The sequence below is a fragment of the Epargyreus clarus genome, unplaced genomic scaffold (genome assembly GCF_041222505.1).
Source record: "Epargyreus clarus isolate Ecla_fem2 unplaced genomic scaffold, WU_Ecla_fem_2.2 ptg000004l, whole genome shotgun sequence".
NCBI lineage: Eukaryota > Metazoa > Arthropoda > Insecta > Lepidoptera > Hesperiidae > Epargyreus > Epargyreus clarus.
This window is the reverse complement of record NW_027332212.1, coordinates 1,376,885-1,391,863: the sequence shown is the minus strand read 5'-3', so window position 1 is coordinate 1,391,863 and position 14,979 is coordinate 1,376,885. Positions and strand designations below refer to the sequence as shown.

The following is a 14,979-nucleotide window of genomic DNA, read 5'->3' as shown; positions in this document are numbered from 1 at the left end:
AAATAATCGATGTTTTGGATCCAAAAGATCGATTCTCCGATTAATCGATCTTTGATCGCCACCCCTAGTTCCCGTGGGATTTCCGGGATAAAAAACTATCCTATGGCCTTTCTCGGGTCTCAAACTATCTTTGTACAAAATTTCATAAAAATCGGTTCAGTGGTTTAGGCGTGAACAAGAGACAACCAGACAGACAGACAGACAGAGTTACTTAAGGATTTATAATATTAGTAAGAGAGTAAGGATAAGGATAAGGAAGTAAGGATCTCATTTAAACCGAACCTAAACCCCATTGCAGAGTACGATATAATTATTTATTTATATAATGTTTATGTATGTTAACAATAACTTATTAATTTCATTGGTGTTTCCTGTGTGTTGATACAGGTCGGTGATGTTGAGGCTACCTGTAATATTGAAGGATAGTATCTAAAATATCTAAATCAAAAATTAATACAGGATATAACAACATTTAATAGATATAATAACATTTAATAGATCATGTTTAAAAACGTCGCTTTTAAAGTTGGCTGCGGTCAAATCATATATGAAAATAATAACAAATCTGCTCTTTTACTCTCTAGTTAGCAACTTTACATGGCTCACCATACTTATCTATGCGGCTCACATGGCCTTTTTGTTTGATGAAATTATATTCATTTAAGTCGTAAGTATTGTATGTGGTGTGGGGGTAAGGTGATTGACCGCAGATAAGATTCCAGACACTTCTAGTCCTATTTGAGATTCATCGCAGAATATATCCATGTTACCAAAATAACGTTTACTTTCATACATAAGCCAAGCAATACTTATAGATTGTTAGTTCATTCGTAGCCAAGTTCCATTATAATAAAATATCGACATGCTCTTAGACATTCAGCAAATTAAGTAGTTCATTGCTATGCGAGCTGAAATTGCAGAGTCGTTGTTAGTACTTGATAGGGTTATCGGGGTTAGTATAAACATCTTTTGTGTAGTTAACAAACGAAACGTATACGTCAGTATTGTCATATTTCTCTCAAACGTCAATGTCATTATATAGTTTACGCGTGTTGTAGATGGTGGTGTGATTAGAACTTATAAAAGTTTTAAATTAATTGAAACGTTTTTAACTTTTGTAAAATTAGTAAAAAAGTTTGGCTGCAGCAAATGATAATCTTAATCTACTTGAAAGAAGATTCCAATCATAATTCCAAATTTAATTTAAAGATTGCATTTGAAATTTTGTAGTTTTAGACGACGTAAACAATTGTGTTCTATTCGATTTAGTTTTTTTTGTATACGACCATGGCCGAAGCGAAGGTGTTGGTGATAGGTGGCGGCGGTCGCGAGCACGCGCTTTGCTGGAAGTTGTCCGACTCGCCGTTCGTTAAACAAATATACTGCGCACCGGGCAGCGTCGGCATTTCTGCCACTAACAAGGTGGAAAGTGTAGACATTGACATCAAGGACTATCCAGTAAGTTACTTAAAATGAAAAAACTTAAAAAATATATTAAATCGGTTATATTTCAAGTAATATAAAATATTTCATTGAATAGTTGTGTTGCAAAATAGCTAATACTAAAGCCTAAAAAAACACAGCTGTTTTTAAATTGTTACATGTATGAATATCTTGAAAGCTATCATTTGTTAGGACATTTTATATATTAAATCGAACAAGCTTAATATGAAAGCAGTCCTTCTTCAAATGAAATCAAATCAAATCATTTTTTTTTATTCAAAATAGGTTCTTTACAGATCACATTTTGAATGTCAACACAACTACCACCACTTCACAAGGTATTTCGTTATGGAGAAGAAGCGGCGAAAGAAACTCCATAACACACATCTTTTTAAAAAATTGTTTTTTACAATGTTAAATTTAACCTAATGGTACATGTGGAGCTGGAACTACTTCAGACCACACCATTTTGTCAGTCAAATAATCACTTAGCTTATAGTATGCTTTTTTACATAGCGTTTGTCAGCCTTCAAAATATATGTTCCTTTCAAATTATAGATATAAAATTAAATATACAGTAGGTTATGGTGATAGTGTGAGACTTTATATACATTTATGGTTGTGAAGCTCTGACATCATTTTTGTGAATTGAGATAAAGCAAAACTTTAATATTGCAGGCTTCAAAAATAGGAGTGTATATGAAATATATCTGTTTTTCAGGATACAAAAAAGCTTCATAATTTTACTTCATATCAAAAAGATTTTATTTGTTTTCTTAAAAATTAATTAAGCTGTTATTATGACCCATTGTGAAATTATATATTGACAAAATAAATAAAAAGCTCATATTTTTATAAACCCCTATGGATTGAAGCCTGCAAAATGTAATATGGTAGAACCCTTTGTGGTATGACTCCAGCGGCACCACTGTGCTGTAAAAAAATATATCGTTAATTATTGTAGTATAACATTTAATCTCCCATGTTAGAGGATCTATCTATACATGGCATCTCAGGCTTTCAAATAGATGTGAGTAAATTAAAACCTTAACTTTTCTTTGATGTTCCTTATTCATAATTAAATTTATTTAAATACATAAGAGGTCTACCAAACCAACTTAATGTAATAGATGACTTACTACTATATAAACCTTTCTTATGTTTAGTCACTGTTTTCTTGTGTGTTCAATGACAATAACTGGTGAATGATGATGTGTAGCATAAATCTTTTGTTTAATATAAAGATAACATTTGACATTTAAGAAATTAATGGACAATAAACCTCTTATCTATAATATGAGAAATAAATCAGTACCAATTTTAACTTGTTACACAGCAATAAAAAGTGTATTATTGCAATGAGATATGAAAATATTTTATTGACCGACTTTAAGTACGGAATTTTAATAACCAATTTATCTTACTTTAAAAAACTAAATTAAAAAATTAATTAATTGTGCAGGACTTATGATTAGTAAAATATAATTTGTCCATATAATATGTTATTGCAGAGGAAGGAAATGTGAGGTATTTTAATTTTTTGCTACATTTGTTAAAAAAGGGGCACATGTATCAATATGTAGATGCATCAAATGGAAAATTATGTGTTACAAACCAAAAAAAATATTACAAAATAATAAGTATGAAATGATTTGACACATCATGAAATGTAGTGTAACATAAAGTAACATATCAGAAACATAAAAGTGATAGCTTTCTGCCAAATTTGCATTATTTACTAATCAACTTTATGGTGTTCATTTTTTTAATGTTGGTTTTGTCAATGATCATTCTAATAATTTTTACAAACACCACAAAAGAAGTTATACTTTAAAAATGAGCTTATTAATTTCATAAAACCATCTTACTATTTAAACAAAATGAATTTCATACAAATGGACTAATTAAATGTTGTTTCATCTTTTTAGGCTCTTGCAAAATGGTCCAAAGACCATTCAATAGACCTGGTCATTGTAGGCCCAGAGGACCCTCTCGCAAATGGCATAGTGGACGCTTTGACTCCACATGGCATCAAGTGTTTTGGCCCCACGAAGGCTGGTGCAGAGATTGAAGCCAACAAGGAGTGGTCTAAAAAGTTCATGAATAAGTACCAGATACCAACTGCGAGGTTCCAGTCTTTCACCAATGCAGATGCAGCTAAGGAATTCATTAATAGGTACTATTATGAATACATAGATTAGTAAAGATTACTCACTCCTAACAAGAAAATGTACCCAGTTTTGAGAATTGAAGTAGTTGCATAAAAAAGTTTTGCCACGTCTCCATGCTAAAATGTCCTTAAAATATTTGAAATAATTATTTATTTATTGTAATGTATTGTATGTAAATTACGCAGTAGTATATTGTTCGTAAATTTTCTCTTAAAATGTTTTTATTTGTCAAGAATAAAAAAAAAGAACTTACTAATAAGCCGTTTGTGGCTTCATTCAATTTCAAGGCGGCGAAGTATCTTTATTAATCTATGTATGAATATGATACATTTAGTGAGTAAAGTTTTTTTAATAGATTTAGGTTCTTTAAATATTCTAATGTTACATAAAACACCATGAAAAAACATATAAATTATATTCACATAATTGATAGATTTGTTCATAATAATTTTCATTTCATGAAATTAATGTGCAACAATGTCTGTCACATTTTTATTTATCAAATTACTGAGAGGATTAATTTATTACTAGACACATATTAAAAAAAATAGTCTTTCAACTATTTATCCCATATTATTACCATATTTTACCACATCGGAAGTGTGGTAAATTAGAGCTATGTATAGTAAAGGTAATTAATTTTATTTCAGTGCACCATATCCAGCTCTAGTAGTGAAAGCGTCGGGTTTGGCCGCCGGTAAGGGAGTGGTGGTGGCTTCTAACAAGGAAGAAGCATGCCACGCCGTGGACGAGATTCTCACTGACGCCAAATATGGTGCCGCGGGCCAAACGCTGGTTGTCGAGGAACTCTTAGAAGGGGATGAAGTATCGGTAAGTAGAGAACTTTGATATTACTGGATATATCAAGCTTTTGGCGCTTCCTCTTGTGTAGATTTATAAAAAAGTGCTTTCTCCACTGATAGCCCAACACTAGGATCTCCTATGTTGAATGAACACATGAACACATACAAAGGCGAATACACAAACACCCAGACCCAGAACAGAGATCTAAATTCATCATTCTGATGTCTGTCTCAAGATCGAACCCGAAACCTTTCTATGCGTCAGACTATCGACACAATGTCATCGACATAATTAATTGATTTTCATATATATTATGAAGTAATTTCTATACTTATTTCAACTAATTGCTGAACTTGTGTACAAAATGGCATTTAATCGTTACGTCGGCTTGATAAGGGGGTCAAATAAATAAGCACTTATAAATACCACGCTCAATGGGGTCCCAGATAAGATAAGGGGATTTCAAAAATAATTATAAAAAACTACATCTATTCTATTGACGTATTTTTATTATATGTTTACCAAGTTTTTCTTTGGTTATTGTTGCTATGTTATGTAAGATTTTTTATACAAATAGAAAAATCATCATAAAAAAAATAGATAATGAGCATGGATTGACTGATCGTAAGTAGCCACTGCTCATAGACATCTGTAATCAACGGTACTACTACAGATAAGATCAGAGTCTTACCTGAAGCCAGCAATAGATGCATTGCTACCCCTGACGATTAAGGTGGAACACCTTGGAAAACTATGTCTCCCTTACCACCATCCCTTCAAACCATGACACAGCTACGCTTAACACTACTGTTATTAGGCAGAAACATGTATGGCGTCAGTGCCTTATAACACAAAGTGTTCTACCGAAATAAAGTTATTATGATCGATCGGGCGTTTCTTCGGGAAAATCATATTGTTTCATTAATAAAATCCCAGATAGTGGAGTGCCTGGAGCATTCAAAACCGTAAAACCTCGGATTAGAGTTATAGTGAATGATTTAATATGATCACATCGATCATATTAATTCTTTATAAAACTGTAAATTGCAATGTTTACCAAATTTTTTTTGTGCACTTACTCCATTTTTAAATGTTTAAACAAATTATTATAAAAAAATAATGTTTGACCATATATTTTCATTTTAAACAGTTTTTTTTATTTATATGTTAAATCTAACCTGAGTAGACATATAGGAACATTTTTCAAAGATACCTGTGTTTAAAAATAGCAGTAGAGGGATCTCGAACAGGTAGAAAAACGTGGAGGGGAGAGCCTTTTGGAGAGAGGGGAGGCGCTTCACTAAGACCTTATAGAAATGAATTAAGAAGTCCATACACTATTAAGTTAGCCTGACATATGATTCAACTTGGTCTGGTCAAATCGCTACGTAATTATACTACGTGGGTATAATATAACAATGTCAATATATGAACCAAACTCTTTATCGTTTCACGCGTGTTTTTCGTGGCTCAAGCCTCTGACCTACGTCATGTCGTAGTTACGATTCGTATCGTTTTAATATTTCCATTGGGAATAAAATAAAAGTTTTTTATATTATAGGATATTATAGGAGTAGCAGACGAGCATCAAAATCCACCTAATGCTAAGAGGCTACTGCTGCCCGTGGACATTTGTAACTAATTACAGCTAAAATGATATCCTACCTGATGTCGGCCATACGTGCTCCATTAAACTTGAGAAATATGTTGGAGTGCCTCGGAAAAGTATATCTCCCTTACCACACCCTTTAAATCAGAAACAGCAGCGCTTACTCTGCTATTATTAGGCCGAAATAGGTGTGGCGGTGGTGCCGCCGGAGTCGAACCACAGAGGATTCTACCTTGTAAACCTAAACCTTGTTATATAAATGTGAAATTTTGTTAAAGGCAAATATATAAAAATTCAAGTACATGAAAACAAAAAACAAATAGTCAACAATTTGATCTGTTTAGTCAGGAATCGAACTTGGAATCCAATGCGTCTCAGACCAGCAAGCTTCCGCTCTGTCATGCCCGCGAACTACACACAATTTCATAAAATACTACAACAGTTAACAATGACTTTCTAGGTCCTAGCGTTCACGGACGGCGAGACGGTGTCAATAATGCCGCCAGCGCAGGACCACAAGCGCATAGGCGACGGGGACACCGGCCCCAACACCGGCGGTATGGGTGCCTACTGCCCCTGCCCACTCATCACACCGGACCAGCTCGCTGACGTTAAAGACCAGGTGTTGAAGAGGGCGGTGGATGGCTTGAAGGCGGAAGGTGTTAAGTATGTTGGTAAGTTGGGTTAAAGACTATAATAAGAAATCACTTATGTAGTAGGGGGTGATAGTTTTAGGGAAAAATTGAAGAGATACTTTTGTAAAAGAATCGTTATTTGTTGTTGGTTTCGTAACAAATACTTTATGCAAAGTATCTAATCTTTAGCTAATTCTTTTTGGATGAAAATCAAATACCATCGCTTTACAAAGCGTTTCATTTCTGTAGAAAATTACATATCTATATGTTTCATATGGTTTCATATGAAAAATATATGAATATATACAATAGAATGGAAATTGATATAGATAGATAGTAATTTAAAATTGAACTAATATTTAGCATTTGATTCACTAACACATTTTAGAAGGGGATTGTACAGTGGACATAAAGTTAATATTATAATAGTTTCAATCAAAATTCACCTTGTGTATATTTTTATTTGTATCAATCATACTTTCGCCTTGAGTCGTTTCGTACTATCTCAGTTGATTTCACGTTACCCTGTGACGAAGTGTATGTCCCCGTTATCAGTCGTGTAAAATATTCCATTGTTTATAGTAGATTCCTGGGCGATATGTTATTTCGCTAAGGTTGAGGGCAAGAGGTCCGGAAAGATGACCTGTGGCTGTGAATTTTAGTTTATACATAGATGAAATTTATATACGTATGACACTATTGAACCATGACTACGCTGAGTGATGAAGGATTACATTTTTTTAATAATTTATTTTAGGGCAACAATGTTTGTTTCGGTTATGTCGTTTTAAAGGTGGAGAAGGTAGAATAATTTTAAGGGAACTTTTTACGATTATAATGTATAGAAGGATAGACTGAACTCCTCCCAGTGCGATGGAGAAATAGTTTATATGTAAGGTGTCGTTTTAAAACATAATAAAAATACATTGCTAAGCTCCTAGCTTAAATTAGGCAATGAAGATCAAGCAATCTCATTGGTGTATTTGACGTACATGTGGGAAGTCAGAATCTTAGAGAATTAAATTTCAAGAAACCTTTTTTGTGCCAGTTTACATGTTGTAAGGATCACGATAATCATGTCTCTTGCTTTTAAGCTCACAGTTGGGTTTTGCATGTCAGTCCGTAAATGTTAGTTTTAACTGAAATAATATCACTATGCTATAAGCAATTACAAACTAGTACATAATGTTCGTATGTACAAGATATCTAATATATATTAAAATGGCAATACCCAATAAAGATAATCAAGTGTCACCTATTTCCAATAACACACTCACACATATACAAGCACTACCCTTTACTACAGTAAATATGAGCTGATTATCTAGTTTTTTCTAGTATTATCTTACAATGTGAGGGAGTGTAACATAAACATACATGTAAGTAGTATCGCACGAGTCATCCCTATCTAGAGAACTTTCAACCTAATAAAATATAACGATATTATCAACAGCTTGTGATTTATTCGCCCTTTATCGCAAAGGTGGTGCCCACACTTACATAATTCCTTCAACTGTAATAAGTAGATATAGTTTGCAAACAGCCTATAAATTGTTTGGCGCCTGTGCACAGCCTAAGTCGGATGCACGCGCTCCTGACATGATATCGGGTAGCGACAAATGATTGATTGATCGATATGATGGAACAAGGGCGGTATATCTTTATTTAACTTGATTTCATCATACTTTTGGTCCTCTGAGCCGGACATATGATAAAATAGTAAGATTTTATGACGAAAAGAAGTGTTTTTGTTGTAATTAAATTGATAAAGAACAGACAAATAACAACATATTGATAAAACTTACTGAGTTTGTTGCCACCTAAGAAAGTTTTATTTTGGCTACCCACTGACCTGACCTTCAACACTGACACACAAAGACGCGATTTTCTTTGTCTTTGAAAGGCTCGTGTTGACGTAACCTGACCCCTCGGATAAGCTGGTAACTCGACGAGGACTGTGCTAACTAGTTCGTTATCATCAATATCGGAGGTGGCGTGTCATCGCCCTCTGGCCTGGCCTGATGTTTGCCAAGTTTTACTGGCATAGGCTTATTTTATACATTTTTGTGATGCAACTACGGGTTAAAGGTCGTAGAACCTTTTAGTATGCAATTTCCCTACCTACGTTTGGTTCTAGCGGTACTGTTAAATTCTACTTTTTATTTGATAGGTGTGGCACTGGAGAGATTTTTATATCAAATCAAATCAAATTTTTTTATTCAAATTATTTTGTTTACAGAGCACTTTTTGAATGTCAATACAACTACCACCACTTCACAAGGTGTTTCGTTATGGAGAAGAAGCGGCGAAAGAAACTCCATAACACACATCTTTGTCAAAAACATATGTGGAGCTGGAGCTAATTCAGACCACACCGTTTTGTCAGTCAAATAATCACTTACTTTGTAGTACGCTTTTTTACATAGCCTTAGTTTAACGACATGTTTGAACTTTTTTCTATGAGATTCAAATGTGGTCGGGTATTTTATTGTAGTAACGAATACAGTTGTCCATGAAAGATCTAGCCATCTTACATAATCTATGTTTAGGAATTGCTAATTTATTTCTATTTCTTGTATTAAAGTTATGGTGGTTACTATTTTTTTCAAACATATCAGTGTGTTTTCTTACATACATAATATTTTCATAAATGTATTGACTATGCACCGTCAATATATGAATAGTGGGAAACAGTTCTCTTAGGGACTCACCACGCCGCAGACTATATATTGACCTTATTGCTCTTTTTTGAATAGTAAATATAGAGTCTATGTCAGCAGCACTACCCCACAGTAGAAGGCCATAAGACATAATGCTGTGAAAGTAACTGAAATAGACAAGTCTGGCAGTGGGGATGTCTGTTAACTGTCTAATTCTTCTGACTGCAAAAGCTGCAGTACTAAGTCTGCTGGACAAAGCAGAGATGTGGGGACCCCACTAGAGTTTAGAATCAATGGTTATCCCCAAGAAAATAGTTTCATTGATGAATTGCGAAGTCTCACCATTTAGAGCGACATTCATCCCCGTACTCCTTACATTTGGTAGCATAAATTTAATACATTTAGTTTTATTATAATTCAAGAGTAGGTTGTTTGCATCAAACCAGTTCTGAATCAAGCAAAGAGTTTGATTAATATCGTTCGTATCCTGTGATTGTCGTTTTACTCTAAACACTAAGGAAGTGTCATCAGCAAACAAAACAACCTCAGATAAATCCTTTACTACATTTGGCAAATCATTTATATAAACTAAACATAGAAACGGACCTAGGATGAAGCCCTGAGGTACACCTATTTCAATATTAGAACCTGCTGATAATGCTCCATTTACTTGCACTCGTTGGACTCTATTGTTTAAATAAGAATTTATCAACTTTAGAGAATTTCCCTGAATACCATAATATTGTAATTTTAGCAATAAGGTTTTATGATCAACACAATCAAAAGCTTTAGCTTTAGACAAGTCACAAAAAATACCTATAGCATCATGTGCTTGTTCCCAACAATCAAAAATATGTCGCAGCAATTGAACACCAGCATCTGTGGTAGAACGGTATTTAGTAAAGCCAAATTGCTTTTGGTGTAAAAGATTATTTAGTTTAAAATGAAGCAACATTTGGGGTAAGAGGATCTTTTCAAAAATTTTACTTAGAACAAGCAGTACTGAGATAGGTCTATAATTGTTGGGATCTTTAGTATCACGTGCCTTAAACAATGGAATTATTTTGCTATGTTTCATTAAATCAGGGAAACAACCCTGATCAACACACGAGTAGAATAACGCTTTCTTCTTCTCTTTGACCAAAGTTTGGTAGGCCTCTAATCCTCTCTCGCATGGTCGTAGTAAAAGGCTTCCTAATAGGTGATCACTATTCGGATAATGGATGCACAATAATATATAGACTAAGTTCACTCACCCCTATATATGCTTTATCCACCTATTATTTAAACGACAAAAGTCTTTTTTGTACATCCGTCACAATAATCCGATTAATTAACTGGGAAGGTCCAATATTTTGGATGCGTTAAAGAGACATGGGTTCAAGCATGAAACGAAGGGGGACAGTGGGCATTTCACTATAGGTCTATGAGTGTGAAAAGATTTTATTTATTTTGCACCTTAACGTATCATGAAAATATTTTTTTTCAATCGTAGCCAATTGTAGAACACTGGACAACTTAAGCGGCGATGTCAATAAACTCCGTACATATTGGTCATTCACAAAACATATTTTAACACAATTATGATTATAACATTGTTATTTGTTTTCACGCAAATGTCGTAGCTACCTACTGAGGCTACTTACGCAAAACCATTTTATTATTATAATAATCGGGATCGTTCAATTAAGGATGATACAATGAGCTGATAACCAATGCCACTAACAACGCTAGCTAAGAACTTGATAAATATTGATAACGCGTAACAAACATGTGCTTTTCAAAAACTATACCTAAGTTTTACCACTTAAGTGTGTAAGATATAAAGTTTAATTTTAATTAACAGTAATATAATTTAAAATAACGAATATTCTTCCTAATTAGTAAAGAGTTAAAGTTGAATATGATTCGATAGGAGCTATGAGATTGTTGTTATGAGTAAAGATGAAAAATGTTGCGTCTGTTGTTTTGCGATATATATTGTTGATGTAAGTAAACAGATTTATTTGTAAGACGCTGAACAATGTCAAGGTTCAATGCGTTGTGACGCTGCAATGATGTCATTGAAGTTTTTGAAATTTGAGAGAAATGCTTATTTGTGTAACAATAATAGTTTAACATACACGACGGCAATAGATAATTATAAGGGAATTTATAAGTTTTTTATATTTCTTTATTGACAAACCGACTAATACTAATATTCGTCATGTGGTCTTGATACCTACTTGTTAAAGAAATAAAGCCGTCACTACATATTAACAGTCAATAGTATAATTGTGGAAAAAGTGTGGGGCGCTTTTCGAAAACTGGTAAATGGAGCACACCACGCTTTTTCACAATTATACTATTTACTGGTTCTTAATTGATTCCTGGATTAAAAATTATTTCCCAGTTTTTAGTTGATTTAAACATAAAAGCGTGTTTTTTAGTTTTTTAAATTATATTTATTACTTTATATTGAGTCAAATATACTTGCAGAAGAGTTTCAATTTAATCGTTACCTGAATTATTTTGTTATTTAATTATACATGTACATGGGCGCTGTCAATAACCGTTTATCAGTAGGTGGACTATATACTCTTTAATTATTTTAATTTCATAAAAGAAAAATAATACCTAAAAGATAAAAGATTCGTCTGTGAAGATTACAAACAATTTTAATCCTTTCAGGTGTACTGTATGCTGGATTGATGATTACTAAGTCGGGGCCGATGGTGTTGGAGTTCAACTGTCGCTTTGGCGACCCCGAGACCCAGGTTCTCATGATGCTTCTTGAGTCAGATCTTTATACTGTTATGAAGGTAAATAAAATGGTTCTGAATATTTCACTTGTTTAGAATGCTTTAAGATAAAAAAATAATAAGGCTATATGATCGGTCGAGATTTGAACTGTAACTTTCTTCTATCTACTTCTATCGCTTAGAGCGAAGCTAATAGTAACTATACTCAATCAGTTCTTTCAAGTTTGATTAAAGTTTTATATTTGTATTCAGGCATGTGTCGACGGCACATTAAATCAATTGCAAGTGACATGGAACACGAGGTTATCAGCGGTGGGAGTTGTCATCGCTTCCAAGGGTTACCCTGAAACATCTACAAAGGGTTGCGTTATCAGTGGTAAGTTAAAAAATACCAAATTTATAAATTATTAAATATCAAGAGTTGCATTAATTAAAATAATATAAAATCATCAACTGCATTTAACATTTAATTATATGTGTTATGATTAAATATTCTTAGTAACAACGGTGTTAGTAACAACATTAGAAAGTTTATTTAAAATCTATTTACTTAATTTTATTTAGGATAGTATCTTTCCATGATGTCTATATTTCAATCCATTTGGAGATGCAATATTTAAATAATTTATCACATTTCTTTTGTAAAAACTACTAGTTGATAGTATGATTGTATAGCATTATTAGGTAAGATTTTTTTAACGTAAACCAATCCAAAATTGTTTGACTTTTAGTCGTCATGATCTTGAAAGCCTTAAATTTTGTTCGTAAATTAATGAGTGAACTAAAGTATTAACTTTTTTTTTATATGATAGAGAAGTAGCAGACGAGCATACAGTCCACCTGATGGTAAGTGGCTACTGCCGCCCATGGACATCTGTAATCAACCCCAGATAGAATTAGATATTCCTACCTGAGGTCGGCCGCAGATGCGCCGCTACCCCTGAGGACAAAGCTGGAACGCCACGGAAAAGTATGTCTCCCTTACCACACCCTTCAAACCGGAACACAGCAGCGCCTAACACTGCTGTTATTAGGCAGAAATAGGTGTGGCCGTGGTGCCGCCGGAGTCGAACCACAAAGGGTTCTACCACCTTCAACGTGTACGGTGTACCTACAGGTCTATCGCAAGCTTCGTCGACGCCGGGCGTGGTGGTGTTCCACAGCGGCGTGTCGCGCGGCGCGAACGGCTCGCTGGTGACGTGGGGCGGCCGCGTGCTGCTGGCGGCCGCGCGCGCCGGCTCGCTGCGCGCCGCCGCCGCCGCCGCCACCGCCGCCGCGGAGGGCATCGACTTCCCCGGCAAGCAGTACAGGAAGGACATCGCGCACCGGGCCTTCTCCAAGTGAGTTATTTTATCGTTTTGCGGTTGACATATCTTCGAGAGGATGAGAGAGATATTTTCGATCGTCGCAGATCCTAAGCGTCCTATGCACCCAATGTCCCCCGATAGGCGATGTTAAAAGAATATAAAGTTTCTTTTTGAAGTAAGTGCAATGTGGTTTGTAATTTTAATTTAATTACTCGAGAAACTCACAAGCTTTGTCTTGATTCGACGTGACCGATAACGGTACAGCAAACAAACAATATGGGAAGGATATAGTGTACCGTATCTCCAAACGAGTGTTTCGATTTCACTCGTTGCGGGTCTGTCCCAAGTCTTGTCTATGTCCGGCGTATCGCGCGACGTCAACGATTCGCTGGTGACGTGGGACAGCCGCGTGCTGCTGGCGGCCGCGGAGGGCATGACTTCACCGGCAAGCAGTACAGGAAGGACATCGCGCACCGGGCCTTCTCCAAGTGAGTATATTTATGATTTTGATTGGGATGAACCCGTGACGATGTAAAGTCACGGGTTCGTCCCAAGTCTCTTCCGCGACGGTTGTGTCACGTGACACGAACTAACGACACGCTGCGCGCCGCCGCCGTCGCGAATATCAACTTCAACAAGAAACAGGATTGAAACGATACCGCGTGTAAGTGTTTTTCCTAGGTATCAATTTAATTTGTTGCGGGCTTATCGGAAGTCTCGTCTACTATGAACTGACCCAACATAGTGCTAAAACGTAGTAATGAATCTGTAATCGAATCGATGTGTTGATTATGATTGTTTTTGAGCGGCACTAATTGTCAGGTGCGCTGTATCTTCTTGACGACCCGCGTGGCGGAGCGGCCAACATACCGGTCTGACGCGCAAAGGGTCCCGGGTTCGATCCCCGGCCAGACAGATATCAAAATGATGAATTTAGATTTCTGTTTCTGGGTCTGGGTGTTCGTGTATTTGTCTATGTGTGTGTCCATGGCACCCACGATACAGGGAATCCTAGTGTGGGGCTGTGAGTGTAGAAAGCGTTTTTACTAGTTTAATTTTATAAGTAAAGACTTTAAACTATTGCATCTTAAGAAATCAATTATAAATTATACATATCTGGTTTAAACTATAATATATGACAAGAGATTTTATAATTTTACTATGTCAGTACAATCATGATTACTTACACTCCTCATGATGGTATTATAATTTTATTTATAATTCATGAACATTTCAAGTGTAAATAGTTACTGTTTGTTGCTTGTTTCAGCATGCAATCTCTCGGACAATGAATGGGTAACATATGAAGTAGTTACACGAGAAACTTATATCTTTATATGTTTTTTGTTACATTTCATTATTTTGCTTGTTGTGTCCAATGCATTTATTTTGCAATAAAAGTTCTTTCACATTTGTGTGCATTTCATTTTCATTGGCTTGTAATAAATGTCTTGGCATTACTGTTGTTTTGTTGTCATAATTCCTAAGGTTTATTACATTTTCAAATGCATGTCAAATTGTGTGTTGTGCACGTTCATGTATGTAGTTGTATGTTTCTTTTTGTATAGTACATAAGTTATTATAAGATGGTTGTATTAGTTCATTTCAA

The 14,979-nt window shown here is 35.0% G+C and overlaps 1 protein-coding gene across 2 annotated transcripts in view; it reads left to right on the top strand.

The window, feature by feature from the left end:
* The first annotated feature begins 988 nt into the window (after positions 1–988).
* Positions 989–14,979, top strand: part of Gart (trifunctional purine biosynthetic protein adenosine-3 Gart) — a 29,852-nt gene continuing 15,861 nt past the window's right edge. Inside the window, exons 1-8 of one of the 2 annotated variants that reach the window (XM_073092858.1) lie at positions 1,011–1,458; positions 3,372–3,619; positions 4,265–4,445; positions 6,488–6,701; positions 11,993–12,123; positions 12,316–12,439; positions 13,181–13,403; positions 14,641–14,783. In XM_073092858.1, coding sequence (XP_072948959.1) covers positions 1,288–1,458; positions 3,372–3,619; positions 4,265–4,445; positions 6,488–6,701; positions 11,993–12,123; positions 12,316–12,439; positions 13,181–13,403; positions 14,641–14,662 — 1,314 coding nt within the window. In that variant the 5' untranslated portion in view covers positions 1,011–1,287 and the 3' untranslated portion in view covers positions 14,663–14,783. Of the gene's footprint in view, positions 1,459–3,371; positions 3,620–4,264; positions 4,446–6,487; positions 6,702–11,992; positions 12,124–12,315; positions 12,440–13,180; positions 13,404–14,640; positions 14,784–14,979 lie in introns of those variants that run through there. The other variant, XM_073092857.1, reaches the window with a different exon arrangement.